Raw genomic sequence first — 26,754 nt, 5'->3', positions numbered from 1 at the left:
AACCTTGATTTTTTTATTTATTTGCAAATTTAATACATCTGATGCACCTTTCAGACCCGTTTTTAGTTTAAAGAAAATACTTTTGTACAATTTTCAATATGATTTCAATTGAAAATGTTTAATTTAATATTTTCATCAAAGCTTTCGAAATTCTGTTTCATTGGCCTGATGATGGATAACACTTGCCTGAAATATGTGCTTCTGATTTCCAATGTAAATTTAACAGCAAAGAAAATCACATCCTTGAAAATGTTTTCAAGTTTGGCTGACTGTCAGTAAAAATAAAACTAACATGGTCTGACCAATACGTTTTATGTACAAATTCGTCAATTTAATATCTTTTAGATATCATATATGTAACAAATATGTAGAAATGGAAATCTTTGAGAATTAGCTACAAATGTTTTTCCTTATAACATAAAAATACAATTGGTAAGTAAAAATTTCTTGTGGAACATTCTATAGGATGAAAATTGTTGAAATAAACCTAGCGATTTTCCTGATTGGGAAAATAAATAACGTCAAAATGCCTGATAACTGGTTAGCATAAGAAGACATTGATATTTGGTACAAAGTTATTCTCATTTCGTCAACTTTTGCTCGCAGCTGAACACTAAACCAGCAAAAAAGACCATTGCAATTTGATAAGTCATATTCCTTAACTGCACGCAAGCAGCACTTGGACAATGTCACAAACGACCTCGTTGCTGACAGCTTTGAATCAATTCCTCGTAGCAAATCGTTGGTTTTTAAAAGTAAAATCATTTGTCTTGGTACGCGATTCAGTATTTCCGTTATCTCAGGTATGTATTTGACTGCAAAGTTCTGGATCTCTTTCATCTGCAAGGTAAGGTTATTGTATTATATTCATTCATTCATATTATATTGTATTACGCAAGGAATTTCTTTATATAAGTTGGCATGTCAACATTGTGTTGCAATTTATTGAAAAAAATAGAAAGAAATAGCGAGAATCTTAATACAGAAGCTTTAGCGTTAACGATTGATAAACGGAAAGGGAGAATTTATTCAGGCTAAAAAAATTTTACTTCAAGAATATCGAAATTATCGTGGCAGCAATCCGACAGTAACTCCCCGGTAAGTCAAAATTAGAATCTGGACGAATGAACGTTGATGTGGATGTTTATAATAATCCTGACAAGATACTCTCCTTTTAAACGGTAGAACAGTGCATTCTTGTGGATTTCATCCTTGCAAATTCTAAGAAAGACTATACGAGTGTGTGGCCACCGCGGCATTAAGTGTTCTGAATAAAAGAGGCCTCAATAGACTTTGGTATCCCGTGAGCAATCTTCTGAAGATCAGTTTAGAAGTCGTGGGTGTTGAATACTGATAAAAATACCTACAAGTAGGAAGATGTTTTTTGACAAAAGATCGATTGGGAACAATTTAACAAACATGTTGATTTAGGAAATTTGTGGACTGCAACCATGCCGCGAATAAACAATCGCAAAGAGTGGCAAAAGTTGGGTAGGTCCCGTGACTACTACCATTGTGGAATGTCTCATTCGTCTCATCGAATCAAAGTGTCTGGATTTTTATTTGGATGATTGTCCAGAGGAGAGCAGCTTTCTAGCACGTGAATGGTAGGTTTTGTCTTGGAAACTTGTTTTTCGTCTCAACGTACAACTTTCAGTTTTTAGACTATTTCGTATTGTTTCTGTCAGCGTTTTGCCCTCATATATTTCGAAGAACTGGAAAATAGAATCCACAAAGCGAAGTAAGGCTTCCGCGCTGTATAAAAATCGAAATCTACCGTAAACCCTTGAATCTCCCCCATCTAATATAAACCATCTTCGAATTAGCCCTTACCCTGAAAGTGAAAATTATAAAAAGCCCCTACCCAGAGTCTAGAAAATATTACAGTCGCACGGTCATTGACCGGAGGAAGGTTTGAGAAACAATAGAAGGTTGGAGGAAAGTTTTGGTAAAATAGAATTTTAAAAAATAGTTGAGACAACCTATTTTGCACTTGTTTCTTTGTTGCGCTTTTAAAACACACATTGAATGTGTGGCAGAGTCGAATGGTGAATGGTGGCACGAACAGACACAAATTTCTAGGCCATGCCCGTTTACTGCCAGAAAACATATCTGAAAAGAGAATGCTGTTCGTGTTCCATGTTTTAAAATTTTTCAATGTATATTATACTATTTTTCAATCTATTTTATTATTCGACATTCAATAAGAGATATTATTCTTGAGCTGTAATGTGATTAGTATTCTAGCAAAGTTTTTGTCGTATGCGGTAATAACCATCGACCCAGACACAGCTTTGTCTCGATTTATTGCGTCTGTCACCCCTTATGGCCTAGCCACTCCCTAGCCACGCCCTGACTACGTTGATTGCTTGAAAAATTGGAGGAAGGTTTTGACGGGGAAAAATTTGACCGGAGGAAGGTTGAGGACATTTCTGGACTATGCGCCTACCTACGAATGAGCCCCAAGCCAAACATGCCAACTTTTACAAAACATGGTTTTAGTCAGTACTCAAACTTTCTTAGGATGTTCTTGCGACCAACCTTGGCATTATAAAGCAATACGCATTTCTTCAAAGAAAGGTCTAGAATGATGAACTCAGTCGCATAGATGCGAGTCCCAGTTTAGGCTATGATAGCAGTTGTTGAAGCCTAGGACGCATTGTAATTGGCATTAGCAGAAAAAATTAGTTACGCAATGAAACAGTTTAACGCAGCTGTTCTGCGTGGTGGAAAATAACTTCTGAAAACAAAACATAATCACATTCTTTGTTTGAAAAGCTCAGTAATGAAATTTCAAAATTTCTTTCATCTGAAATTTCAAAATTTCTTAAAAACCAATTTTTTATTAAAACGTATAATCAATGAAAAAACGCGATAAAAAGAATTAACTGAAACATTCTCTTAATGTTCTTATTGCCAAAAAATATTCTTATACAGAATGTTTTTTTGCTCAAAGTGAACTTGAAAATAGAGAAAATATTAGAAAACGAGCTATTTGTTTGGTGAAATCCAAATAATTTTAATGTATGTATGGTGGAAATCAGATATCTCCCTCTTCTCTCCTCTTCCTTGAATCAGAAATTATCGAAAAGAACCCAACATTAATAAGCACCAGATGGGCTAATTCGATGACTTATAGTACTTTTACTGAAACTGTTTCCATGAGCGAAAAAAGAAAACGTAAAAATACGAGTAACATAAAAACGAAAAAAAACGGAAAAAGTAATCAATTCTTGCGAGGAAAAATCACTTGGGTCCAGGAATTGTTACGAAAAACAATACTTGCTACATTGACTGTTAAAAGGGGCCCTAAAACCCGATCTGCTTCCAGCTGCCTGGAATGAGGGGTTTTTTGCAGACCTATTCAGATGTTTTGTTAGGGGGAGCCATCTCCTCACCAAAAAGACACCGCTTTTTCTAACTTTGGTCGACAATGTCAACGATTGGTGCCATTTATTTTTGGACGGGCCTGTTTCGTCTAGCTGAATCGCTGACTAATCAAATTTATCGTCCAACTCCATGGAAGTCACCGCATTTTAATGAAAGTGGCTTCATTATAAGGACCTCTCGAATGCACTTAAATTGCACAACGGAGTTGATTTGCACGGAGTTCGTTGAAGATGAAGCAATGCGCCAAATCGAAGCGTGTAACATAATTCCTTATTATAGCATTTCTAACAGAGCTTGGTTGATACAACCTGTTTTAAAAGATTTACTAACCTCTTGCTTGGAAAATGACGTTTTATCTATGCCTGATGTAATTGCATCCCAAGATCTCGCTGATATGATGCAGGCAAATAGGCCGTACATGTCTCCAACACCGAGGGCGTCACTGTGGTGCTTAATGGCATCCACATCTGCACGGACCAGTGCTTGCCAAAGTTTGCAATACGTCACTCGAAACTCGTCTGTCAGCGTCTACAAATAAAATAAAACTAAGGTAATAAAAGCAATTAAAGGAACTAAATTAAAGTTTAAAATACTGCCATTCAATAATCTGTTAGAAGGAAGAACGCAACCTTGAAAACTTGTAAAATTTAAAAGGAAAGCTTCTGTTAAGGATGTCAATATAGAGAAATAAAGACTACAGTTCGTGCAACCTATCAAGGAGAAACTCTAGCGTTTTCAGAAGACCTTTTCACCTTGCAAAAGAGCCTTGTGAACATGAAATTAGAATACAGAAAAATATTGGCACTTTTAAAACTCTTTCTGCATAAACCCCGAACAGGTATGTGTTCTTTGTCCACTTGTCGCTAAGAAAAATCATTCCAATATTTGAAAGCACATCTTGCAAATAGTGACAAATGAGACATCGCACTGCATATGTCTTAAAAAATAGAAGACAGTAGGGCACGTCATTCTAGCTGCCTGCCACAAAAGCTTCATTTTTCATTGTGGGTAGTGACTCTAAAAAAACTATGACGTCATCACGCGCATGCGCAGCTTTTAAAACGCAGAAAGACACGGCAAACAATATGCATCTTTTACTGATTTCAAATAGTCGATCAGAGAAAAACCAGCATCCATTTCGAACATTGGATAGTCATAGTCATTAGTAATCAGTAGCTGTGGTGAACAGCAATACTCGCAATAGGACTGATAAATAATATCTTCAGAATCTAAAGGAACTAACTGGACGATTTTTAGTGCATGAGAAGCCTTCTTAGCAATAGGTGTGTCAGCAAGCCTGCCGATTACTTCATCATAACTGAGAGTGTCAAATAAGTCAAGCTCAACATTTATTTAACCTCTCTTGGCCCTAACTTTTTTACACCCCTAGCAACGGCACCCCTGCGCTACATGTAGCAACAAACTGCCTTTGTGTGCTAAAAATCGAATAAACAAGCTCGTTTTCTTTCATAAGAGTTTTTCAAACTAAATCCTAAAAAGTTATCCATCGGAACAACACTGAAGACCGACACGGGTCGTGAAAGGACTACTAAACTAAAGTATTCTACATACATAACTATCTTTGGCAACAGGTTTACTCTTGTTATCATTTTTCTTTGTTGATATTTGAGATTTTTAATGTCAATCGTGTCAGATGTATAGACTATAACTCTGCAAGTCAAGGAAAATTTACGGTGACAACATTGAATGTGAATAGATTAGCTTGAAACAGAGCTTGTCGCAGCGAGGATTAAAATAAAGCATTTGAAAATTAAACAGAGTTATCTTTTCTTTACTAATCAAAAAGGCTTCCTTTCAATCAAAAGCGCGCCTCGATATCTACGAAATAGAATAATTGTTTAAAGGCAGGTGTTTCTCTGTCGAAAACTTAATAGGTTATGCAAAACAGTAACTTTGAAACAGTTCTGCATTCCATAACTTAACATCTACATTATCTGCATCTGCAATACGTACAAAACTCCAAAACATTGACAAATATATTGAGGAAAAATAGCAGTGAGGGGATCTAATAATGTACTTAACTGGACCAAAAAGGTAAACATCTCGTATGTTTTGTCTGACATTTCACAACGAATACGCATTAATTCTATTGGTACCTTCACGAGGCTACTTGCTATAAACTGCCTCGGTTATTGGCGCTGCATCCAACGATTAAGGTTAATAATTATATACCAGAATGCTCGAGGTCAATGTTGTACAAGAAGAAATCTTCACAGGAATGCAAAGAGAACAACATTATCGCTAATGTGAAATGCACGCCGTCGACCTGGAGATAAAATATGTCGACCTTGATAATCAAACCTTCAAAAAGACAGGTTAAGGTTGCCTAATTAGATGACGTCATCTTAAGCCAGCCCCTTTAATGTGATTAATGCGAGGTTAGCCCCCCAAACTATTGCCTTTAGAGAAAGTGCTCCAAACAAGGCAAACTCGGATGATACTACTGCAAAACGCTAAAACAGCACTACCCCACTTCAACACCTGTCTTGTTTTAGAAATAATTTCGTATTTCTTCGATAAAAATCAAAATATCAGTTCATTATGCAGTTCAAGCTCATTTGCCATTTTAAATAGTAAGTAAGAAAATTCCCAACAAGTCCTAAGTTCATGTTATCATCAAACAGTTTCACGCGCATTAGAAATACAAAATCTATAGCTTATATTGAAAAAAGTGATAAGAGATGAAATATATACCGAAAATGTTACAAAACTTTAACAACTGTTCGCGGGATTAACTACAAGTACAAGTCGAGTCAACTGATTTATGTTGTCGAGCCAGGCATGTTTTACTCATTAAAAGCGATAGCTGGGATAAAGCAGGGAGTAAGTTCGTAGCTTGGATAAATCTTCGAGTACTATAAAAAATTTGTACATAAACAAGACAACCTGAGTATGATTAGATTCTAAAGAAAACCTAAATATGAGTAAATGAGCATCTCGATCGTTTCTAGATCGATTCAAAAATAATTTTTATTGATGACTCTTGTGTCAAGCAGTGCAAGGACAGGCGAACAGAAACGAGGCTTAACACTGGGTAGATTGCCGGAATTAACCTGCTGTGTAGCGATATGCAGGTGAAGCAGGGTGAAGTGTTCTTATGCAACACGATATCGACGTTAAAGGACGACTGGCATTAGCTACACAGTTGGGTGTTTCTCAAACCGGGTTTGTTGTTCTATCTTTGCGTTAGCTTTGTCTTTCATTTAGCTTAACAAATATTTCAAAGCTAATATACGTTTTCTCACCCTTTCAATTTCAGTCGAATTTTAAAAAAACAAAAAGCAGAAAGTGATAAAAAAGCTGCGTTTTCTGCAAGTAACGGTATAAGGTAAACATAGAGAAATACCTATATATTTTTCAGTTTGAATTGAAACAGAATCAAGCATAGCGAATTAAAAAGTTGACCTCTGGACTAATAACTGTCACTGAATGGCCAAGGCTTTTGACGTTCGGATGCCGAGCTAAGAAACGGTGAAATGCCCAATATGTCCTAAGAGCAGGTTGTATATTAGAAGTATAAAAAAACTCTGGCATAAATTATTCCTGGAAAAAGATTCAAGAAAAAACAGGAAAAAATTATCATATATAACTAACGATGACTGTTAAAGCAAGATGGCGACTGATTAATTTCGGGTAGCTAAATCAATGAGGCGAAAAAACTTAAGTAGCAGTTGTGAAGAAGCCGCCGGAACTCTTCAAACTTTCATTTCAGTGACCTAATAGGGCCTCGACATGAGAAACTGCCCTTTTCTGCAAGCGTTAACTAACATCGTTCACACCTCACCTATAAAGCTAATCAGAATTCGTGTTGTAGAATAACCACAAGATCTGCTGTGACGTAGGACGTATCTCTGTAACTAGAACAAGCATCTCACGTGGAATATGAAACGATAATGCACGATAATGCCAATCTATATCCCAAGATTGGACCGGAATACGCCAAGAGGCCAGGAAGCATAGCTGATGGACGTAATTTTACAAAACAGTATGCTGTATCTCCTGACATGATTTAGATGCTTGTTCTAATGAGATGAAAACATTTGGAAAATACTTTCAATAATAAAAAGCAAAAACTCGACTTGAAAGTATTATGAGCACTTTTGAAAGTGATAAGTGTATACTTGTCGATACAAAGTCGAAGCAAGCACTGCATTTGAACAAGTGTTGCTTGCAATTTGAAGCCACATTGAATATCCAGTAATCGTAAAGACAATTAGATGTGATAAGTTCGGTATCTGCATGCTAGATAGGATGTTCTATAGCCGAAATACTAATTGAAGAAGACTCCGCTTTGAGTTCTTCGAGCCTCCCGCACAGCGAGCCTCGATGCGGAGAGGAGTCGGTGAAGAACTTGATTCATACTGTGATACAACTGCATTGCATTGCTTTAGCTTTCAGACACACCAGAAACGACAAAAAACAGTAAATCATGTCTGGGCTCATATATATCAACGACTTTGAAAAAGGTTTCCGAAATCTAGCAACTCTATATGCTGATGATACATATGAACAATCGACCCCACTTTCGTCGAGAAACTCTTGTGCACTGGAGGAACTGAATGGGAAAGGGCTAAACAAAATAGGTCGAAATTCGAGGAAAACAGAATACATGAACACTGGACATTCCCGTAAGAACAATGGAGTAGCTGCTGATGAGCGCTCGAAATTAAATAATATGTATATCAAAGATTTTAGAAAACCAAGTAATTATGTGAGATTGCAGTTGAAGGGGACATTAATGAATACAAGAGGATCTCTCATTGATAAAAAAGATAAAAACACCCACCATGGGTCTCAGTTTGCAGTGTCTATAGACCCTTAACGCAAAGCATTAGCGCTGTGCAAATGTACTGTGGAAGGAAGATGTAACTTTCCCCATTAATAAATAAGGACTTCTTCAAAATCCCCAATTCGAGCAATTTCCATAATTATCAATTATATCTATTACTTTCTGCCATTTGAGAGATCAATTATTGTGTACAAAAAATTCTATGGAAGGAACCTTTGGATCACTGTCTCTCTTAGATCCAGAATCTGGAGATATAGCACCAGATTTTTAGAATTAACTAGGCTCCACGATATAATTTAGAAAACAAATAAAAATTTCATTACAGTGCTCTTGAAGCTTGGAATGGAACCCCTATGAATGTTATGAAGCTCCTTATCTTAAGCAATTTAAAAAAATCTTAAAAATCATTTGACGAGCTACTAGCGAAACTCTACACCCAGAAAATACGGCATTCCTTTAGCCAATGCTAACTAATTTCTACGCTGAAGGGTTTTTCATGAAAAACTTGGTTTGTAATATAGTAATATAGCTTGAAATAAAGAAGCCCTAATAAGGAACCACAAAGTTAAAATATAGAAACCCTTAAGTTGAAATATAGCAAGCCTAATGAGATTCGTGTGAAGACTGTTAAAGAGAGGAAGAAAGTAGAGTTATCAGCAAAGCTTGGGAGTTGAGTATGGAGAGAAAAGTAGAATCACAATGCAAAAAATGGCTTATGTAGACACATTTTTCATAAAGAAATTCTTCCCCTTTGCCATTGGTATAAAAAGAACTGTGTCCCGATAAATTCCGGTAATTATCAAATTTCAATATGGTGCATTGTAAATTTCAAATTGCGGTGATTTCCCCGGCTTTTGTTATTTATTCCAATCGCATTAATATCTTTGGCATCAGAGACGCGACAAAGCAGAACTGAACAACAACAACAGGAGAGAGATGGCCTATCGATGTTACGCAAAACAAGATCTGACAAACTTTAACAAACGAACAAAACAAAAACAAACAAGAAGCCAGCATTGACAACAAACTTTAACAAGGAACAGCCCCGTTAATGTCATTAAAGGAAGCAAAGTGAGAACACGGCCAAAAAACGACCTACAAGACTTCGAAAAACTGAAAACGAAAAATCAACCAAATGAATGGGAAGCCATTTTATAGGGCATATGTCGCATTAACAGTTGGCTAATAAAATAAAAGCGTTTGGAGTGGAATTCCATTGTTTCGTGACCTTTCATTTCCTCTTCTTGAATTTTTACTGTAGTAAACATTCACCCTCGATTCCATGCTTTGTACTAAACAAAAAAGATAATTGTATTGCATAAGCCAATCATGCTCAAGACACATGCCCTTTAACAAAAATCTTATTTTTTGTAGGTTCCTAGCAGCAAGTGTCAAAATGTTGGCGAGAGGAAATGCTGGACGTCGCCGTTTGAACAACGACAAAGGTAAGGGTTCTATGAAAAGTCCAAGGCCAAGCCCACGACCAAGCCCACGTCCAAGCCCAAGGCCAAGCCCACGACCAAGCCCAAGCCCAAGGCCAAGCCCAAACATGCGAGCAAGCTCTAGTTTGACTGCAAGCATAAACCAAAGCATATACACAAGGTTTCCAGAAGCTGCTTCTAGAGAAGGTAAGAGGTTAGATTATTCCGGAAACGTTACATTGACTTTGAGTCGGGAATCAAGCCAGTTTCACCAAAATGCATATCAGTCAAAAACCAAGCCAACCGGCTGCATTAACCATGCTGTAAGCTGGACGGAAGGTGATGGGGTTACAACAGGGAATTCGCCAATCGTTGAAGAAATCCAGGAAGCATCAGAATTCATATCAGACTTCGATTTGACAATGTGTCGCCTCGAGCGGCTCGAAAAGAAGAGTCTTCAACGAAGGCTTTCAAGCAGGTTCTCTTACCAAGCGACGGAAGACGAAGACGAAGAAAAGCTGCCTGAAATCGAAAAACTTTTTACAGCCTCAAAGCTAAGTAAGAAACAGAAACAGGCCCTGCTGCTTCTCATTATTTGCTTTGACGCAGATTTTCCTGCAGCAGTATTTGAAAAGATAAGCAAGTCACCGACAATGAAGTACATATGTGAAGAGATCTTTAACAGCAAATGCTTCAGTATTCTTAAGGCAATAGCTTAAAGTGCCACTTAGCTCAGTAGGCTGCCATACTACTTATCGATCTACTTTACGATGAACAATCGATAAACTGCCATGGATGAACGGCAATCGTGAACTGCAAACTATTAGTTGCAATCTATGACTTGTAGAATAGCACCGCTAAAAGTAGACATAAACTCTTCTATTCTTTCAATGGAGTCAGTATACCAAGTTTGTCTTTGACTGCAGTTTTTGTTGCACTCAGTTTACTAGCTCGAAGAATCAAAACTTCTTTGCATGATGTATGTGCACAGGCTGTAGATAGTACATGCGATATATTATTAACAGCAAAATTCTTGTCTGCGGAAACAACCATGCTGGAAATGACCTATTCAGCGTTAAAGCGAAGAATTAGTATGAAGGACTAAAACTAAAATAGGACTAAAATAGTATAGAATGGATGGGCAGTCAGCATCAAAATATTGTAAAAAATGTTCTTTAGAAGAATAGACTTGTTCTACAGAATATTTTTCTGATATAAACAAGGGAGACACATTGCAAAACAGATGATTTTCAAGATGATAAAAGGGACGAAAAGACAAACCTGATATAGACCATGGTCAAGCATTATAATTTCTGCCTCGTTGTGCTTGTTTTTCGAAACGAGAATATTTCCTGGGTGTGGATCACAATGAATATACCCATTGACAAATATCATCTCACTGTAAAGTTGGCCAATCTTACTGGAGATCTGAAATAGTATGAAATGGCTGTAAGCATTTGGATGTCTCTAAAATGAATGTGCAAAAAAATTTAAGAACTTGAAGCAGACGTAAGAAGTCTTTGCGATCTGCGTGACCCCCGTGTGAAAACTTTTCGTCTGAGACAGTCAGTTTCTTTTGGAACAACGGGTTTCTGTTTCGATCTAAAATTGCCATACATAACATGACAGACAGATCTACAACCCTGCCTACTTTTAACACGTTAGGTTTCGCACGCTTTAAAATCCTAATTACCGCAAATCCAATGACAACAGTAGTTTCCAAAATCTTAAACTGGTTTTTTAAGAATCTGCTGTTAACAGTGTTGGCGAAAACCTTAGCTTTCTTTTTAAAACCATTCCTAATTTGAATCTGAAGTTTCTAAAAATACAGCTTTCGCCTAGATATTCATACATATCCCAGCAAAAAAATAATAGACTCTCTTTGTATATATGACATGTATACATAAGTGACATACATGACAGTCAGGACAAATGAGGACGGCTGAATCTAAAGATTGTGAAAGGTTTAGTGGCATTCAATTAGCATTGCTTGCCTTAAAAATGTATGATTAATACGAAATAACATATAGTTTCGGGAGAAAATTGTACCAATTGAGAATCGTTTTAAAAGATGAAGGATAGGAGATTAAGGGTGACTTAATCATGAAATTCGAAAACTTTCGTACCTCTATCTTTGACAAACCAGATTTTTCAATGAACTCTAAATCATCAATTCTGCCACCTTCACAGAAATCCATAGCCAGCAGTCTTCTTGTCGTTAAGTCCCAGTGAATTTTAGGCACCTAAAAAGACATTATCACAGCACATTCATAATCACATTTACTGATAAACATTTACTTATTTCCACATTTAATCATGCTAGAACAAGGAAATGACAGCTACATATTCGAATCCTGTAAATAATGCAGTGCAAAGGCTATACAGATTGAAAAATCAGTTACATAAGCAGAACTTTATTTGCATGCAAACATTACATACACAGAAAAGCATGCAAATCGAACATTTTAACAGAAATATCATTTTGTAAGCAAAATTTATTTACGGAATACTAAAAAAATTAGAGAACGAAATGTTACTAAAGAGCAAATGATTTCAGCAATTTCATTGACATACTTACTTTCAAGTATGGAAATCTGCTAACCATCCTTCCAAGCATTTCACAATTTTTTCCTTCATTGCAAAAGTCAAGTTCAAGGGGTAAATTTCGTTTTATTTCTTCAACAAGCCACGTGAACTGGAAGTCTGGAAACAACTTCTTCACAACTGCTACTAAAAACTGAAAAGTAACAGATAAGTCCAACTTATTGCCATGTCTGCGGATCATCAGGTCCGGCTAAAATTCGATGTTTCATTTCATAACAGTTCAGAAACTGTTTCCTTATCTATAATGTTCAGTTTTTTTTAATTTATCATTTAAAGATGGAAATAACAACGATGAATGCAAAAAATATTGGTAACGACTTGAGAAATAACATGGCTTGTCAACAAATGACACTCGAGCAGTATTATTTCGATCACTATTCAACTAAGAAGACATTACCAGATAAATACTACTGAACATGTTCTTAAACAAATCAGATACGCAAAAGAAGACTTGAGTAAGCACCCGTAATAACCAGCTTTCATAACAGCTCATTCAAACATCAAAATGATTCATTAAAACATCCAAAATTTCACTTAAACTCCCAAAAGATTCATTCAAATCACACCGGTTCTTTCAAACGTCAAAACGGTTCCTTCAAACACCCCATACCCTCAAAGACCGTCAATATTGTCACATCGATTTTGATAAATAAGGTACATGTCCCAAAAACCTACGCAAATGCATCCTTTTTCAATAATATTTTTATATTAGCATTTTCATAAATTCTTCTAGAGCAGCCCAGGAGAAGAAGTGTCTAGGACCTCCAATTTTAATTCCAAGTTAACTCCAGTTAACACTGTCCCTGATTTAGCATCTTTTTTCTAACCACTGAAACATAAAGACGTATTCTTAAATATTTTGTGAACTTCTTGATTTGCAAATGATGATGCAAATGAACAGCGAACATAAACTCATAGTCTGCATAGACCTAAGACACATCGGTACTTTGATTGTGTCTAGTTTGCTGGTAATGATGCGAAATTAAATCTAAGGACTTTTCAGATTTACTAACTTTATCCTTGAAAAATAAATAGGAATGTTGTGTTCAGTTCTCCTTGATCAGCTAACACAGTACAAAAAAATGATTGATATTCGATAATTTTTTATATGGGCCAAAATAACAACTTGTTATTATCACTATTTATAGCTGTGATAAAAAATTGTGGACCGTGAAATTTGTGACAACTATCTAAACAGATTAAGCAACTTGAAGAATCACTGATGGCTGCAAGTTTGCTAAAGTTTCGAGGGAAATTCTGTTAAAGTGTTGCAAAAAATTTTGACTCTTTAAATTTGCTGTCAGGAAGAAAAATCATTTTTCAAGTCTTGGTTGTAAAAAGAATTAGGCCAGGCATTGGCAAAAATTTGAATATAGAGAAATAGCCTTGAATGAATTTGCTACGATCTCTCAGACAACCTGATTGAAAAGTAGTTTATACTTCAAAGTTTTACTGCAATAGTTTTTATCTACAACCACCCAGTTGCGTGGAGCAAAAATGTTCCTACTATACCCGCTGTCACAAATTGTTGTATACGTGACTTCTATTCGATACACTTTTAAATAAAAAATTACCAAAAAACAACCATAAAAATTGCCGATGTTCCCTGTAATCGGGAATGATAATGATTTCTCAAAATATCGATAACTTATAGAAATAAATTAATCTGTTTCACGCAAAAATGGCAGAATTTCAACAGAAATGGCAGAATTTCAGCAGAAATGGCAGAATTTCAACAGAAATGGGAGAATTTCAACAGAAATGGCAGAATTTCAGCAGAAATGGCAGAATTTCAGCAGAAATGGCAGAATTTCAACAGAAATGGCAGAATTTCAGCAGAAATGGCAGAATTTCAGCAGAAATGGCAGAATTTCAACAGAAATGGCAGAATTTCAACAGAAATGGGAGAATTTCAACAGAAATGGCAGAATTTCAGCAGAAATGGCAGAATTTCAGCAGAAATGGCAGAATTTCAACAGAAATGGCAGAATTTCAGCAGAAATGGCAGAATTTCAACAGAAATGGCAGAATTTCAGCAGAAATGGCAGAATTTCAACAGAAATGGCAGAATTTCAACAGAAATGGCAGAATTTCAACAGAAATGGCAGAATTTCAACAGAAATGGCAGAATTTCAGCAGAAACTTACTTCAAGCGTAGCTGTATCAATAAGAGAGTGCGCCAATACATTTTTATGCTGCACTTTCAGGGCAACCGTACGACCATCCTTTAGCTCTGCCTTGTGAACCTAAAACAAAGCCTTTGAAACATCGTAAACATCATTAGCAGTGCTGAATACTATATTTAAGGCCTTTCACAGTAATGGCACAACGTAACCGGCTTTGGTAATAACAAATTTTAACAAACGAAAACTCATATCAACTGCAGTAGAAATTTGCTCTTTTAAGGTAACTAAATGCGAATTGCTCACACACCTGCGCAAGTGAAGCTGACCCGACCGGCTTCTCAGAGAAACTGTTGAATAGCTCACAATATGAACGCCCAAATTCCTGTTCCACCACTTGCATAACATCCTCAAATGAGCTCTGCGGAGCATCCGTATGCAAAACTTTCATGGTATTTACGTACTCTGCCGGAAGGAGATAATCAAGTGCTCCAAGGTGCTGACCTACTTTGATGAAAATGCCTCCATTCACACAGCACAAATCTCTGAGCCTTATTGCAGACCTCAAGTGACACTGCAATCATAGTGAAAAGTCAAAGCTCATAAACAGTTACTACTACCATATCAAACAAGAAACGCATTTTCTAAATATTGATCAAGACTCTGCAAAAAATTTTGATAGCAACTATTTCACCCTAAAAACAAACAAACAAACAAACAAACAAACAAACTAGCTAACAAAAAAAGCACGAAGGCATACATAAATCAAACAAAATTGATTTGCAATTCATCCTAAAAGAAACCAGGACAAAACGTTTGTCGATGAAGTTTTTGCAACAATTTCTCACACAGTTTTCAAAAGCTAACTGCTCCCTAAATAGCATTTCCTTTTCACACATGTCATATCTTGCAATGAATTTAATTAATTTGCATTTTAACTGAATGAATGAATGAATGAATGAATGAATGAATGAATGAATGAATGAATGAATGAATGAATGAATGATTGAATGAATTAATGTAAAATAAGCAAGCATACCTTTGACTTTTCTGTTTTAAAAATTTCTGAATTAGCTTCATATTTCCAAAAAAGGTATTTGTAGTCAATTATTACTGACAGCACCTGCAAAACAGGGACCACTTGTAGAAAAACATCCATGTTCATAAGAATTTGTAGTCATTTTACCAATATATCACAGGATTGAAGCAAAAAATATAATATTTTATGTAAAATTAATAAAGTAAGATGTATGCTTGAGCCTTTAAATCAAAATGGCAAAGTAGAAAGTAACCAATTCTTCATTAAGAGAAGCAGGACCATAGCTATGGGAAGCAAAACAAATCTTACTTGCCAGCAAACAAAGGATGGCCCACTCATTTTGTTGGAGAATGGGCCCTCCGACAACCCCATTTGAGCACAATAACTATCAACAGTCCTGAAGAGATGTACCATATCATCTGATTTTCTGCCATTGCTTTTGCTAGATAATCACACAGCTTCTGCATTCTCTATACTATAGAAATTTCTTTATACAATCTTAACAAGACATTTTGCTTGCAAATAGATACTGTTAAAAGTATGCCAACAGTAATGAGATATGTCCTGTAGTCAAACATCACTTTGTTACTTCATGAGTAATATGAAGCTAATAATATAGTTTTCTGCTTACATTATTCCAGTTCTATTGACAATTTATTTTATTATATCAACCAAGTGGCTTAACATCAGCACCCTACTTCCATGTTGGTTACTACATTTTTAGGTTAGGCAAATATCCTGGTAGCTTGTATGCCTGGGTTTTCTGCTACTTGTATGATCTCTTGGGCTACCCTACAAGTTTAGCTTAGCCTGCTGGTTATAAGGCTAGTTGAGCTGTGCTGTGACTATCTTTTTGGTCTAACACTCTTGACTGCAACTTATATTTTCTCACCATGATTGACATGGTATAATAAGCAATTTCCCACATAGATATAAACATAGGTCATTTCATTGCGGTTTATAATTAACAATCTATTGCAAAGCAAGGATTGTTTTGCAAAAAATTTGCTAAGTAAAACATTGGCTTGATCAAATATATCCCCAGTAGAAATAAAACCGAAAAGACCCAAGGTAGGTCTGCACCTTTTCACTGTACCATAACCCACCTCAACTAAACATTTTTTAAGTTTGTAAAGCATCCATGTTACAAACGTATTTGTTAATTGATGTTAATTAAAAACATTTGTGAATTCGTTGTTTGGAAGCCTGTCCTATTTTTTGCCATGAAAATGTCAGAAAATTTCAGCTGACAGAAAAGAAGAAAAGAGCTGCATGGTTGTGCCATCATAACAAGAAATGCCAAGTATCAATTGCTTGTGAACTTTAAGGCACTAAACACTGATTAAAATGCACATGGACAAGTTATAGTCACTCTAACAGAACTCTAACATCATTTGGATATTTAATGTTTAACATTTTATCAAGTTAAGTTTGATGCTTACTCACAGAAACTGCAGCCCTGCCAAATCGAACAAGTCCAGTATTTTCAACCAATTCCTTGACAAATTTAAATGATGGTGTCTTTTTCAAAGTTCCAAATCTTCCTTCAACTTCATTTTCCTTTTTTTCAATGTCTTCATGCAATGATGGTTGTACACTTGCAAAAACGGTTCCAATGCTAGCTAAACTTGCTCCGAGTATAACAGCATTTCTTTTCACAAGAGCCTTTCTTGAAAGAAGGTACATTCTGTTGAACCTGAAAGACAGAAATTTCTAAAAATCCCAGAGCATTTCTAAAAATCTCAATATTGGAAGAACACAGAACTGAAATGCAAAGCTATGTTTAACTACTTGACAGCTTGAAGTGCCTAATACAAATCTGCTGCTGGAAAAGTCAAGCACATAAAGAAACCAATCTGATACTTCAATTTGCTCGTGAAAACAGTCTAATTCAAATATCAAGTGAAAACGCTGTTGTGCAGAGAAAATATAACAAAGGCAAACTTTCCACAGTATAGCTTTCTAGTGCACTCCCAGCCAGTGGCGTGCTTGCTCAAAATTGACTAGGGGGGGCACCAACTTCTTTTGGCACCCCCTAAAGTTACATCCATTGTACAACTCTATTAGGGTTGGCAAATGTGATTTAAAATTAGGTGGAGGTACAATGTTACTATTGTTCGGGGGTTTCATGAAAATGGCTTTGAAAAAAGCAATTTTGAGTCATACTAAAGCTTTTCATCTGACAATCTTCCGAGTATAGAACATCAGAACATAGATCAAAATGCTAAGCTAGGAAATATATATACCAAGTTGTGGATCAAAATAGGCCAATCAGAAACGCAAGCAAATGATGGATGGTTAAGGTTGCCCAATCAGTGCTGCTTGCAAATTAAAAATGCTCCCAATGGAGTCCTAAGGTGAAACGAACTTGTTCTGTCTACACAAAAGCTGTTTTTTGTGATGTATATAGATTCCAAAACTGCTAGATAGAATGAGGATCGGGCTCTGCCAATAATCCAAAACATGTCACCAGATTATAGCTTTTTGCACAATCTGGGTTTTTGAGTCAATGCTGCCTGATAGCAGAATAACATGTTTTGCCAGGCCGAGGTGGCTGTTAAGGCCATCACCATGGTGTGTGGGAAGAAACATTTTGAAAGAATAACATTATAGGAACTGCTGGAAACTGCATCAAAAATGATTTAGATTTAGATTGAAGATCCTAGAAAGTATTCATAAACTTTCTTTTATCATTATGCCATAATGTTTAGGTCGTACATGGGCTTAATGAAGGGTGCCGTCATGTTTAACAGCAAGAAAATTTTACAAATATGATGTTCATGAAATTTTAAAAACTCATCTAAAATATTTACAACATAGATTTAGAAACCAGAAAGATCCTTGGAAGTGTTCATAAATTTTTCTTCATCATTACGCCAAAAATCTCAGAATTTTTGAAGAGTTTATTGAAAGCTGAAAGCAAAATTGGTGACAAGAAAAATTTTGAAAAGTATAAATTTGTTGGGATGACCAGAAAATGCATTAGATATACCTACAACATAAACCATTTCTATCATTTTTTAAGATAGTTTTATCTGATATGCATTTGAAAACACTGCGACATGTTTAATTATGTTCCAGGCAGGCCCGTAGGAAGCAGGGGGCAGGGAGGGCTCGTGCCCCCTAATATTAGAAATGGTTGGAGCTTGCTATCTTTTCATTAAAATTTTGTAGAAAAATTGCTGCAGTTTGCAACTTATCTGCAGTTTGTAAGCTTATCAAGAGATCGCCAAAAAGAGATAAAAAATTGGATGAATTGCAGAGTAATTCAAAAAATGATTCCAGAGGGATTCATGCTCTTTGCCTAACACGTTGGACAGTTGTAGGTGAGGCTCTTCAGTCAATCCTTCAAAATTACAATGAGCTGCTCGAGTTGTGGGACTGGACATTCCAAAACTGCAAAGACACTGATATAAAAGCAAGGGGTTCCTGGAGTGAAATACACTATGCCTACTTTGACTTTATATTTGGTTGTGAGTTGGGATTATTGCTAATACGTCAAACTAATAATCCCAGTAGCACATTGTAAAGCCAAAAAACTATCAGCTGCTGAGGGAAATGCCATTGCACAGGATATGATAAAAGTTCTGTGTAAAGATAGGAATGGACATTCCTTTAAATTATTTTTGGATGAAGAAAGTACTGTTGAAGAAAGAAGAACTTGATCAAGAAAAAGGAGAATGCCTGCAAGACTCGAACCCTGGTAACCCTTCCACAATTATTTTCCATTGAGTCCAAGGGAGAGTTGTCATCATATTTACTTCAATGCATTAAATGTGACTATTGAAAGTCTTAGAGCACCATTACAGGACAACCATTCAAGGAAGAACTTAGCCATGTATCAAGTTTTTATGGAAATGATGTCAACCATTTTAAGTTAGGGCTATTGGCTTTGATACTGGTAGCTTTAATATCTGTGATCTAATTAAAATTATTGAACAGCTAGAAGCACCAAGGAAGAGTGCACTAAGCAAAGTTTGGATCTTGTTAGCATTTATTGTGGATAACCCTGCCATACAAAAGATTTCTTTTTGAAAAAATGAACATAGAAACATAAACAAATATGATGTAGGGAAAGCATTTCCGAAAGAAAATGGGCGTTTCTGAGAGAGACTAAACCTCACAAATTCTCCCCTTTACCCTTCCCGCCTTTGGCGTGCACCATGTCTCCCCCCCTCCCCAAATTTCTAAAACCATGCTACGGCCCTGTAATGGCAGCAGATTTCGATGTCCTGGGAGTTTCCCCAATAAAATAATCTAAAAGTTTTCAGCAGTTCGGTGGTTTTATTGGGAATGTACTGAAATGCAAAATGGATACAAGTTTATTCGTGTCTTATAGTTGCCTGATTATGTTTGATTATGTTTAGCCAAGTACTGTGCATGTGACACAAATTTTTTGGTATATTTTAAGGGGCCCCAACAGACGTAAATGCGGCCCTGTTCTCAAGGATGAATTGCCCCTCGACAGAAGCAAGGAAAAGATAGTTAATATTATAAATTTTCTGTTTTATTACCTAATTTATGCAAGAGCTTTATTAATCTATTTTTCATTTATCATTACCTTGATTTTGTGAACAAAACTGAAAGCAAGTTTAAATCACTTTGTTTGTAATTCACATTCAAGAATATTCTACATGCATACATATACAAATACACACATACATTACATAGTAAAGTTAATAGTTTTCTCTGACTAAGTCCCTTAGTGGTACTGCCACCAAAGAGAGGGCATTGACAATAACTACATCTCATGAAAGACGTCATCAAAAATTAAAGTCAAACTGCTCGCGATTTCCAACGGTGACATACATATTATTTTGATAAGCCCCAGTTTTTTGGCACATGCAGAATTCAAATATTTGATCAGAACAAACCTCCTAAGCCTATGGCAATTAATAACACCCAACACAAAAGTAGGCCTCAAAAAACCGAGCCAAAAAGATATGTCGGCGAACAAATTAAAGCCTCAATTGCAAAAATAAATAAATACCTTTAAAATATTTTCTAGTATCCGATTGCGATTGAAGATACACAAAAACGCATTTTCTAAGCCTGGGGCAGTGACTATCCTTCCGCGCAACTCGCAGCTAGGGAATTGCAGATACCTCTTGCAGATACCTCATATGCCTCCCAAGATAAATTACGCAGCGCCAGTATTCAAATGCGCAGTAGAGTTTGGATGTCGATTTTCGGATGTACGCCGACATACGGTGCCTGAGATCCTCTCCTCTAGCTGCGAGTTTTTGGGGTAAATTTTAGGTAGGTTTTAGGTATGTTAAACCTGCTTCCCATAAAATCGTAAGAATCGGGAACGTGTCGCCGATCCCTTCTTCCATCTTCCATAACGATCAAATAATTCCATTTTCAAATATTTCACTTTTAAAAATTTATACAGGTTTACAGATTTCAGTAATAAAAAAATAACTGTTTTACCAATCGACCTGTGCAAAAACAGAAAAGCCTAAATTAAAGAGAATTACAATGTACAGTAAGTTAGAATCAAAAGAGCATAACAGAACTAAATATAAAAATAAAATGTACCTTTCATATGGATTTTTTTAAGGTAGCAAGGGACGGTGCCAATTTAGTTTCCTTAATCAGCTTATTCCATAATTTTGCTTTTCGATAAGAAAATGCTTTTTGGCCTGTGCATGTTCTTAAAAGAGGTATCTGCAAGTTTGTTTCAGTAGAGCGAAGATTGCGAACACCGCCCTCTGAGCATTTACTGAAAAGTTCCCCTAAATATTGAGGAGCAAGCGAGTTCAATGCCTGATAGGTCAGCGTTGATGTTTCTTGTTTGATAAGATCTCTGATTGAGGGCCGGCCAAGATTTTGAGAGACAGCAGGAGCATCATAAGGACTATTTGTAGTTATTCTTGCAGCTCTAATCTGGATTTTTTGGAGAGAATTGAGTTTGATTTCACTACAACAACCCCAAACCGAGCAGCAATAACTGAAATGTGGCTCAACAATTCCTCTATACATTTTCTGCAAAACCCCTGATGGAAGAAATTTCTTGGCATGATCCCTTCATGGCTTGATTTTGGCATGATCTGCAACCAATGGATCTGCATTTATTCTCCTTAAATTTGTATCTTTACCAGCGCTCCAAAAAGTATCGGAACTTGGGAATTAGATTCCCAGAAAATTCTTTAGCATGGCAGAAAATTTTCGCAAAATTTGATAAAAACCAGCTGCTTCTTGCATTAGCAAAAACAATTTCTCGACTTTTTCACAACAGATCAAAATTTTCTACAAATGAAAAGTTTTACATGTATTTTTGAAACTTTTAAAAAAACTTTTGCTCCTTTGTCCAATATCACAAAAAGATTAGAACTTGGAAGCAACCTTCAGCTTCCTTGTCCAGGACTTTATTTACTGACAAAGCTGCAGACCTGAATCAGGCAATGATTTCAGACCTTAAAAATCAAAAGCTATGAAAATGACATGCATTTCTTTCTACTTGACTTGAATCTTGACTGAGGTCTGGATAGACTTGGCAAAATGTCGAGTCTTTATTGACTTCTTGGCAAACTTGGCAAAGTCTTTGATCGATACTGAATTACATTCTGATGTTTTTTCAAGATCATATTTGCCCTTTGAGTATTGAGATGTCACCAATTATTAATGTAAAATATCATGTTGACACGTGTAACAATCATATGAAAGGCTAAAAAAGCTGGATGATAAGTATAAACAGGTAACAAGATGCATCTTCCCTAAAGCTGGCATTGTAAAGAGCACAATCTATGTTGAAGTTTTCTGCCAATCAGTAAACATATCCCCCATTTGGTTCACAAATCAGTTTTACTTTTTCACATAGTCAATATTCGCTAAAGACAAAAAAGATGCAAACAACTGAATTAGATTTTTTATTGGAAAGTTTCTCTATACCCAATAAATTAGAAGCCCTTGCATAATAGACCAGGCTACAGTGGCGGTAGGTGCCACCTCAGGGCGGAGAAATTCAAATGGATATTTCCAGGTAGCTATTGGTCTGGTTACTTGGAAAAGTGATGGTGAACGGGGAATTGTTGGGGTTTAAGGGGTAAATACGGGGGTTAAAGTTCGTCATATTAGCATATTAGCTCTGCGGAGGAGCCACTGTTTTGTTTACGACTTCAGAGCATGGCAAGTGCTTGTTATCATAAAAAAGTAATCTAGAGGGAGTCTTTTAGAGCCCCTTTATTAAATTCCGACATATTGCTACAATTAGAGTCGTCACGTGACCAATTTTTACCCCTTACCATATTTGGAAAATGAGCCTTTTCTAACAGAATACCTGAAATTTTTTTGTTTAATTTACTTAAATGTTACAATAATGTACAAATCAGCAAGATTATTCTACAACCGAACTGTTGTTGATAGATACCCTGAATAACTTTGAGTTAATGACTGTTTTTAACTTTGTGGTTGCGAACGGTTGCGAAGACATGGTAATTTATTAGGTCCGTTTGATTTCATGCGCATTTGGTTATTACGTGATGACTCCACATCTCCTTCAGATGCTGGGCAACTTTTTTCGCAATTCATCGCTTTGAAAATATTTGTACAAATAGTAACACAAATATGTAACGCAATAAACTCAAGAAATCACGGAAATACGTAGCAGAGCAAAAAGACCTGTGTGCATCATTACCAAGAAGGAATTGTTTTGCTCTAAGCGTCATTTTCAGTATTTAAGTTGTTATTTTCGCTCTGAAAATTGGATACTCTGTGTACCTTTAAAGTATTGAGGAGGTCCTGTTTTATTTATATTTTTAAACATGCAAGGCCTAAGCTGTATTGTTCATTACCCGAGCAAAGATTGTCTGTACAGTATCATTAAAGATTTGTCTGACAGCAATAAAGATAAAATTGCAAAGGCTACTCGTTTACGACTTGGTGGCAAAAATCTCCACGAAGAACAATGCAGGTCCATTTCTGACGAGGTTGATCCAAATAAGCACGGAGTTCACTTAGAACCTTGTTATAAAAAATTTACAAAGATCCTATCCAATGAGAAATTCCTCGCAGAAACTAGCACTGAAGCTATTTAGCGTCCACAAACACTAAAGACTGCAGCTACTCAGAGACAAGATGTTTATCCCCAGATGTGTAATTTTTGCCAAAAGTACCGGGTAAAGAGGCAACAGAAACATCATGTACCGTACCAATAACGATCACGACGAAGCAGGCCGAACTAACGTAAAATAAGCTGCTGAAGCCAATATCGATCAGAACATTTATTATGAAATTAAAAAGATGTTGATCTCATAGCTAAAGAATTTTAATACCATGAATTCTGCTACAAAGAGTTTACAAGGAAAAAGAAACGCTTTAACTCGGCATTCATCGAAAAAAGTTGTTGTACGCTCTCCATCCTCAGACATCGACATCTTGGTAATTTTATTAAGTATTATTAAAGAGCAAAGTCAAGTATATCTCGATTTTGGAGTTGGTTTGAATAGAAAAGGACTATTTTTGTCTGATATTGAGATGGAAGATGGTTTGAAGAAGTGCCTGATAGGCTTTCATGCATTCACAGGGAATGACTATGTGTCATCTTTTTTCCGCAAAGGGAAATCAGAATGTTGGAAGGTGGTCCAGAAGAACAACAAATTTGTTAACACATTTTCGCTACTTGGGCAGGTATGATAACTTGATGAGCAAATATTTGTTAACCTTGAAGAATATGTTTGCCATTTATATGGATACCGGCAAAAAAATGTCAATGATGTGAGGAAAAAAATATTTGACAAGAAGTATGTAAGGCAAGACAAAGCCATAGACATTTCACTCTTGCCTCCATGTCAATCATCACTGAGGCTACACATATTGCGATCAAACATCATTGCAAAGATTTGGAAGTCATCGGATGAAAGGTCCATAAATTTGCCAGATCTTTCTACTTTTGGCTGGAAAGGGAACCTGACTATAGACTGGCAACGACAAGCATTTCCAGACGAACTGACTGACTTGTTCCTGGATCTTGAAGAAGACGTGACCTTCAGAGATGATAAAGAAAGTGAAAATGAAACCTACAATGGATAAACAATGACAAATGCAGGTATCTTTGCCTTAACTTGCATCTTTTACAGGAGTGGCGGCATGGGGGGGCAAGGGGGGGCTTTAGCCCCCCCTAGATTTTTGTTAGCCCCCCCGTCGGCAGCCAAATCAATTTTTGCTCTCTCAATACCGTCGGCACTTGATGGATGTCACCCGGTTTACAAGTTGTTTGAATGACATAAATAATCGAGGAGAAAACTGCACTGGCTGGTTTATGTTTTTCTCAATGGCTTTTCTTCGGCAATTTTACTATCATAGTGTCATTATATCCTGTCGCTTCCGTGAAAGCTGTGACTTAATTTCATGGTGCTCCTTCGCATGACCCACAATACCATCGTGCTCCTCTCGGTTGAAATCCCTGTTGCTGCTCATGCGAATGCAAATTCATGCGAAACGTACCAGAAAAAAAACTTCCCTAACCCTAACCCTAACCCAAACCCTAACCCTAACAACAGCAAAATCACGTTGTCATAAATAAACTCTTTAATGAATTTTCTTCTTAAGGGATTCTCTTTTCGTTTCAAGACATTATTATTGCCAATGAAGACATTTCGATCATGAGCACATTTTGAGTAATAAATTTTTCAAAAAGCACTTCTTGTCCTTTTTCATCAACTATTTTTCAATAGCATTGTTCACCGCATAGCTTCCGACAAACAAATGGTTTAGAGAAAACCATCGATTAACTTCTTCCAACATAGATAGGAAGAAATATTCAACAATAGGCAATATTTGCGCATTAAGTTTCTTACAAGGCACAATTTGCCGAGAAAATCTCGTGGACTCCGACACAGGTTGGAAAGTGGGGGCGGGGAGGGGGCAAGGGAGAATTTTGCACCCACAACAAACGATTTTGGAAAAATGCTCTATTGCTTGCTCTATTGCTTGCTCTATATGCTTGCTTGCTCTTGGAAAAATGCTCTATATCGGTGCCCCTTCATTGGAGGTGCTGCTCAGGGGGCGTCGAGACTGGGGGGTTGTCACACCCACCCCAATAGTATCTCAATAGGAAATTTCAGGTAAAATCCGCTCGGTGGAAGAAACGCTTTAGGTATTTCAGAGACCTTCCTGTCATAAAATCAATGAAGGATCAAGCAATCTTAGGTAAAATTGTGCCTCGTGTCCATTTCTCCTAAAGTTTCTCAGTAGAAGCGTCAACTGCAATTCACTATGAGCTCCAGATTTTTCTTAACATTCATAAGGCATGCTAAGATGGAGAGAGGGATCTAAATTTAAAACTAACTGACAACCTGGTATTTTTCAAGACCACGGCGAAATTGTTGTTTTTATCTGCTGTAAGAATTTTTTGCAAAAAGACAATAATTTTCAATAGGATTAGGAGGATTGCTTTAGTGAAATCTGCTTAAAAGAGTGAATTTTCCAGGGAACTAGAAGCATCACAATTCGAAAATTTCCTGCCCCTTCGGCGGCAACCATGGTGCCGCCTCAGGTAGTAACTATATATTTTGCCCGTCCCGATATAGAGATTTGACAAGACTATTAGCGAGGCTTGCCTCGTGACGAGGCTTGCCTCGTGACGGCCCTGCCTGCTATATGGGGCAAATCGAATTTTTTTTCTGTCGGCAATTTGACACATCCAGCGTCGGCAGTTACGGAGAAGATAAAATTCGGCACCTTGAAGGTTTGTCTCTAGCGCCACCCCTGTCTTTTAACATTTAAGGGTATCAAACAAAATAATACGTGGTACAAAGAAAAGAACAAAGGTTTTCTGTTAAAAAAGCTCACCTTCCAAATATGGTAAGGGGTAAACATTGGTCACGTGACTACTCTTATTGTAGTAATATGTCGGAATTTAATGAAGAAGCTCTAAAAGACTCCCTCTAGATCATTTTTTTATGATAACAAGCACTTGCCTAGCTCTGAAGTCGTAAACAAAACAGTGGCTCCTCCGCAGAGGTAATATGCTAATATGACGGACTTTAACCCCCGTATTTACCCCTTAAACCCCAACAATTTCCCGTTCACCATCACTTTTCCAAGTAACCAGACCCATAGCTACCTGAAAATATCCATTTGAATTTCTCCGCCCTGAGGTGGCACCTACCGCCACTGTAGCCCGGTCTATAAAGGTTTGTGCGTACTATTTGTAGTACACGATACTTACACCTAACAGAAAAATCTTTGTCTTGTTTCCCAGGCTTCCAGAAATAGAAATATTTTTTGCAGCTCTGATCTTCATTTCCATTTGGCTGTCTCATGTGGACTGCGTGGATATGCTTACACGGGATTCCCCGAACGTCGGTGCAACCACAACGATACATGTGCTGGCATACTCCACACCTCGAACAATGAGCATTT

General features: G+C 36.7%; 2 protein-coding genes across 6 annotated transcripts; one reads left to right on the top strand and one right to left on the bottom strand.

The window, feature by feature from the left end:
- Positions 1-459: 459 nt before the first annotated feature.
- LOC148959193 (aarF domain-containing protein kinase 1-like) lies at positions 460-26,754 on the bottom strand. 3 transcript variants are annotated; one of them, XM_089110897.1, is made up of 10 exons: positions 26,561-26,754; positions 16,834-17,083; positions 15,388-15,471; positions 14,659-14,922; positions 14,373-14,471; positions 12,200-12,358; positions 11,748-11,864; positions 10,903-11,049; positions 3,721-3,918; positions 460-840 (listed from the first exon to the last, which is right to left on the bottom strand). In XM_089110897.1, exons 2-10 carry the CDS (start codon positions 17,071-17,073, stop codon positions 460-462), a joined length of 1,689 nt encoding a protein of 562 aa, XP_088967023.1. In that variant the 5' UTR covers positions 17,074-17,083; positions 26,561-26,754. The 3 variants fall into 3 exon arrangements, with proteins under 3 accessions (XP_088967023.1, XP_088967022.1, XP_088967024.1); XM_089110896.1 differs by lacking the exon at positions 26,561-26,754 and adding an exon at positions 20,378-20,523; XM_089110898.1 differs by lacking the exons at positions 14,373-14,471; positions 26,561-26,754 and adding an exon at positions 20,378-20,523.
- LOC148959194 (uncharacterized) lies at positions 836-10,906 on the top strand. Of its 3 annotated transcripts, none has more exons than XM_089110902.1 (2): positions 836-1,607; positions 9,575-10,906. In XM_089110902.1, the coding sequence occupies exon 2, from the start codon at positions 9,597-9,599 to the stop codon at positions 10,338-10,340; it is 744 nt and encodes a 247-aa protein (XP_088967028.1). In that variant the 5' UTR covers positions 836-1,607; positions 9,575-9,596; the 3' UTR covers positions 10,341-10,906. The 3 variants fall into 3 exon arrangements, with proteins under 3 accessions (XP_088967028.1, XP_088967027.1, XP_088967026.1); XM_089110901.1 differs by lacking the exon at positions 836-1,607 and adding an exon at positions 3,914-5,445; XM_089110900.1 differs by lacking the exon at positions 836-1,607 and adding an exon at positions 3,914-6,576.

Source organism: Rhopilema esculentum, chromosome 10 (assembly GCF_057945365.1).
Source record: "Rhopilema esculentum isolate cy_ngs chromosome 10, ASM5794536v1, whole genome shotgun sequence".
NCBI classification, from domain to species: Eukaryota; Metazoa; Cnidaria; class Scyphozoa; order Rhizostomeae; family Rhizostomatidae; genus Rhopilema; species Rhopilema esculentum.
The sequence above is the reverse complement of the archived record's forward strand: the minus strand, read 5'-3'. Positions and strand labels throughout refer to the sequence as shown.

What these genes read in the sequence shown, in the direction of transcription:
- LOC148959194 (XM_089110900.1), top strand. Translation starts at nt 6,509, where the DNA reads ATGCAACACGATATCGACGTTAAAGGACGACTGGCATTAGCTACACAG. An exon ending in TTGGGTGTTTCTCAAACCGG is followed by an intron (nt 6,577 to 9,574) that starts GTTTGTTGTTCT and finishes TATTTTTTGTAG; the next exon opens with GTTCCTAGCAGCAAGTGTCA.
- LOC148959193 (XM_089110897.1), bottom strand. Translation starts at nt 17,073, where the DNA reads ATGTACCTTCTTTCAAGAAAGGCTCTTGTGAAAAGAAATGCTGTTATA. An exon ending in TTGGCAGGGCTGCAGTTTCT is followed by an intron (nt 15,472 to 16,833) that starts GTGAGTAAGCAT and finishes CCTGTTTTGCAG; the next exon opens with GTGCTGTCAGTAATAATTGA. An exon ending in CTGGTTTGTCAAAGATAGAG is followed by an intron (nt 11,050 to 11,747) that starts GTACGAAAGTTT and finishes ATACTATTTCAG; the next exon opens with ATCTCCAGTAAGATTGGCCA.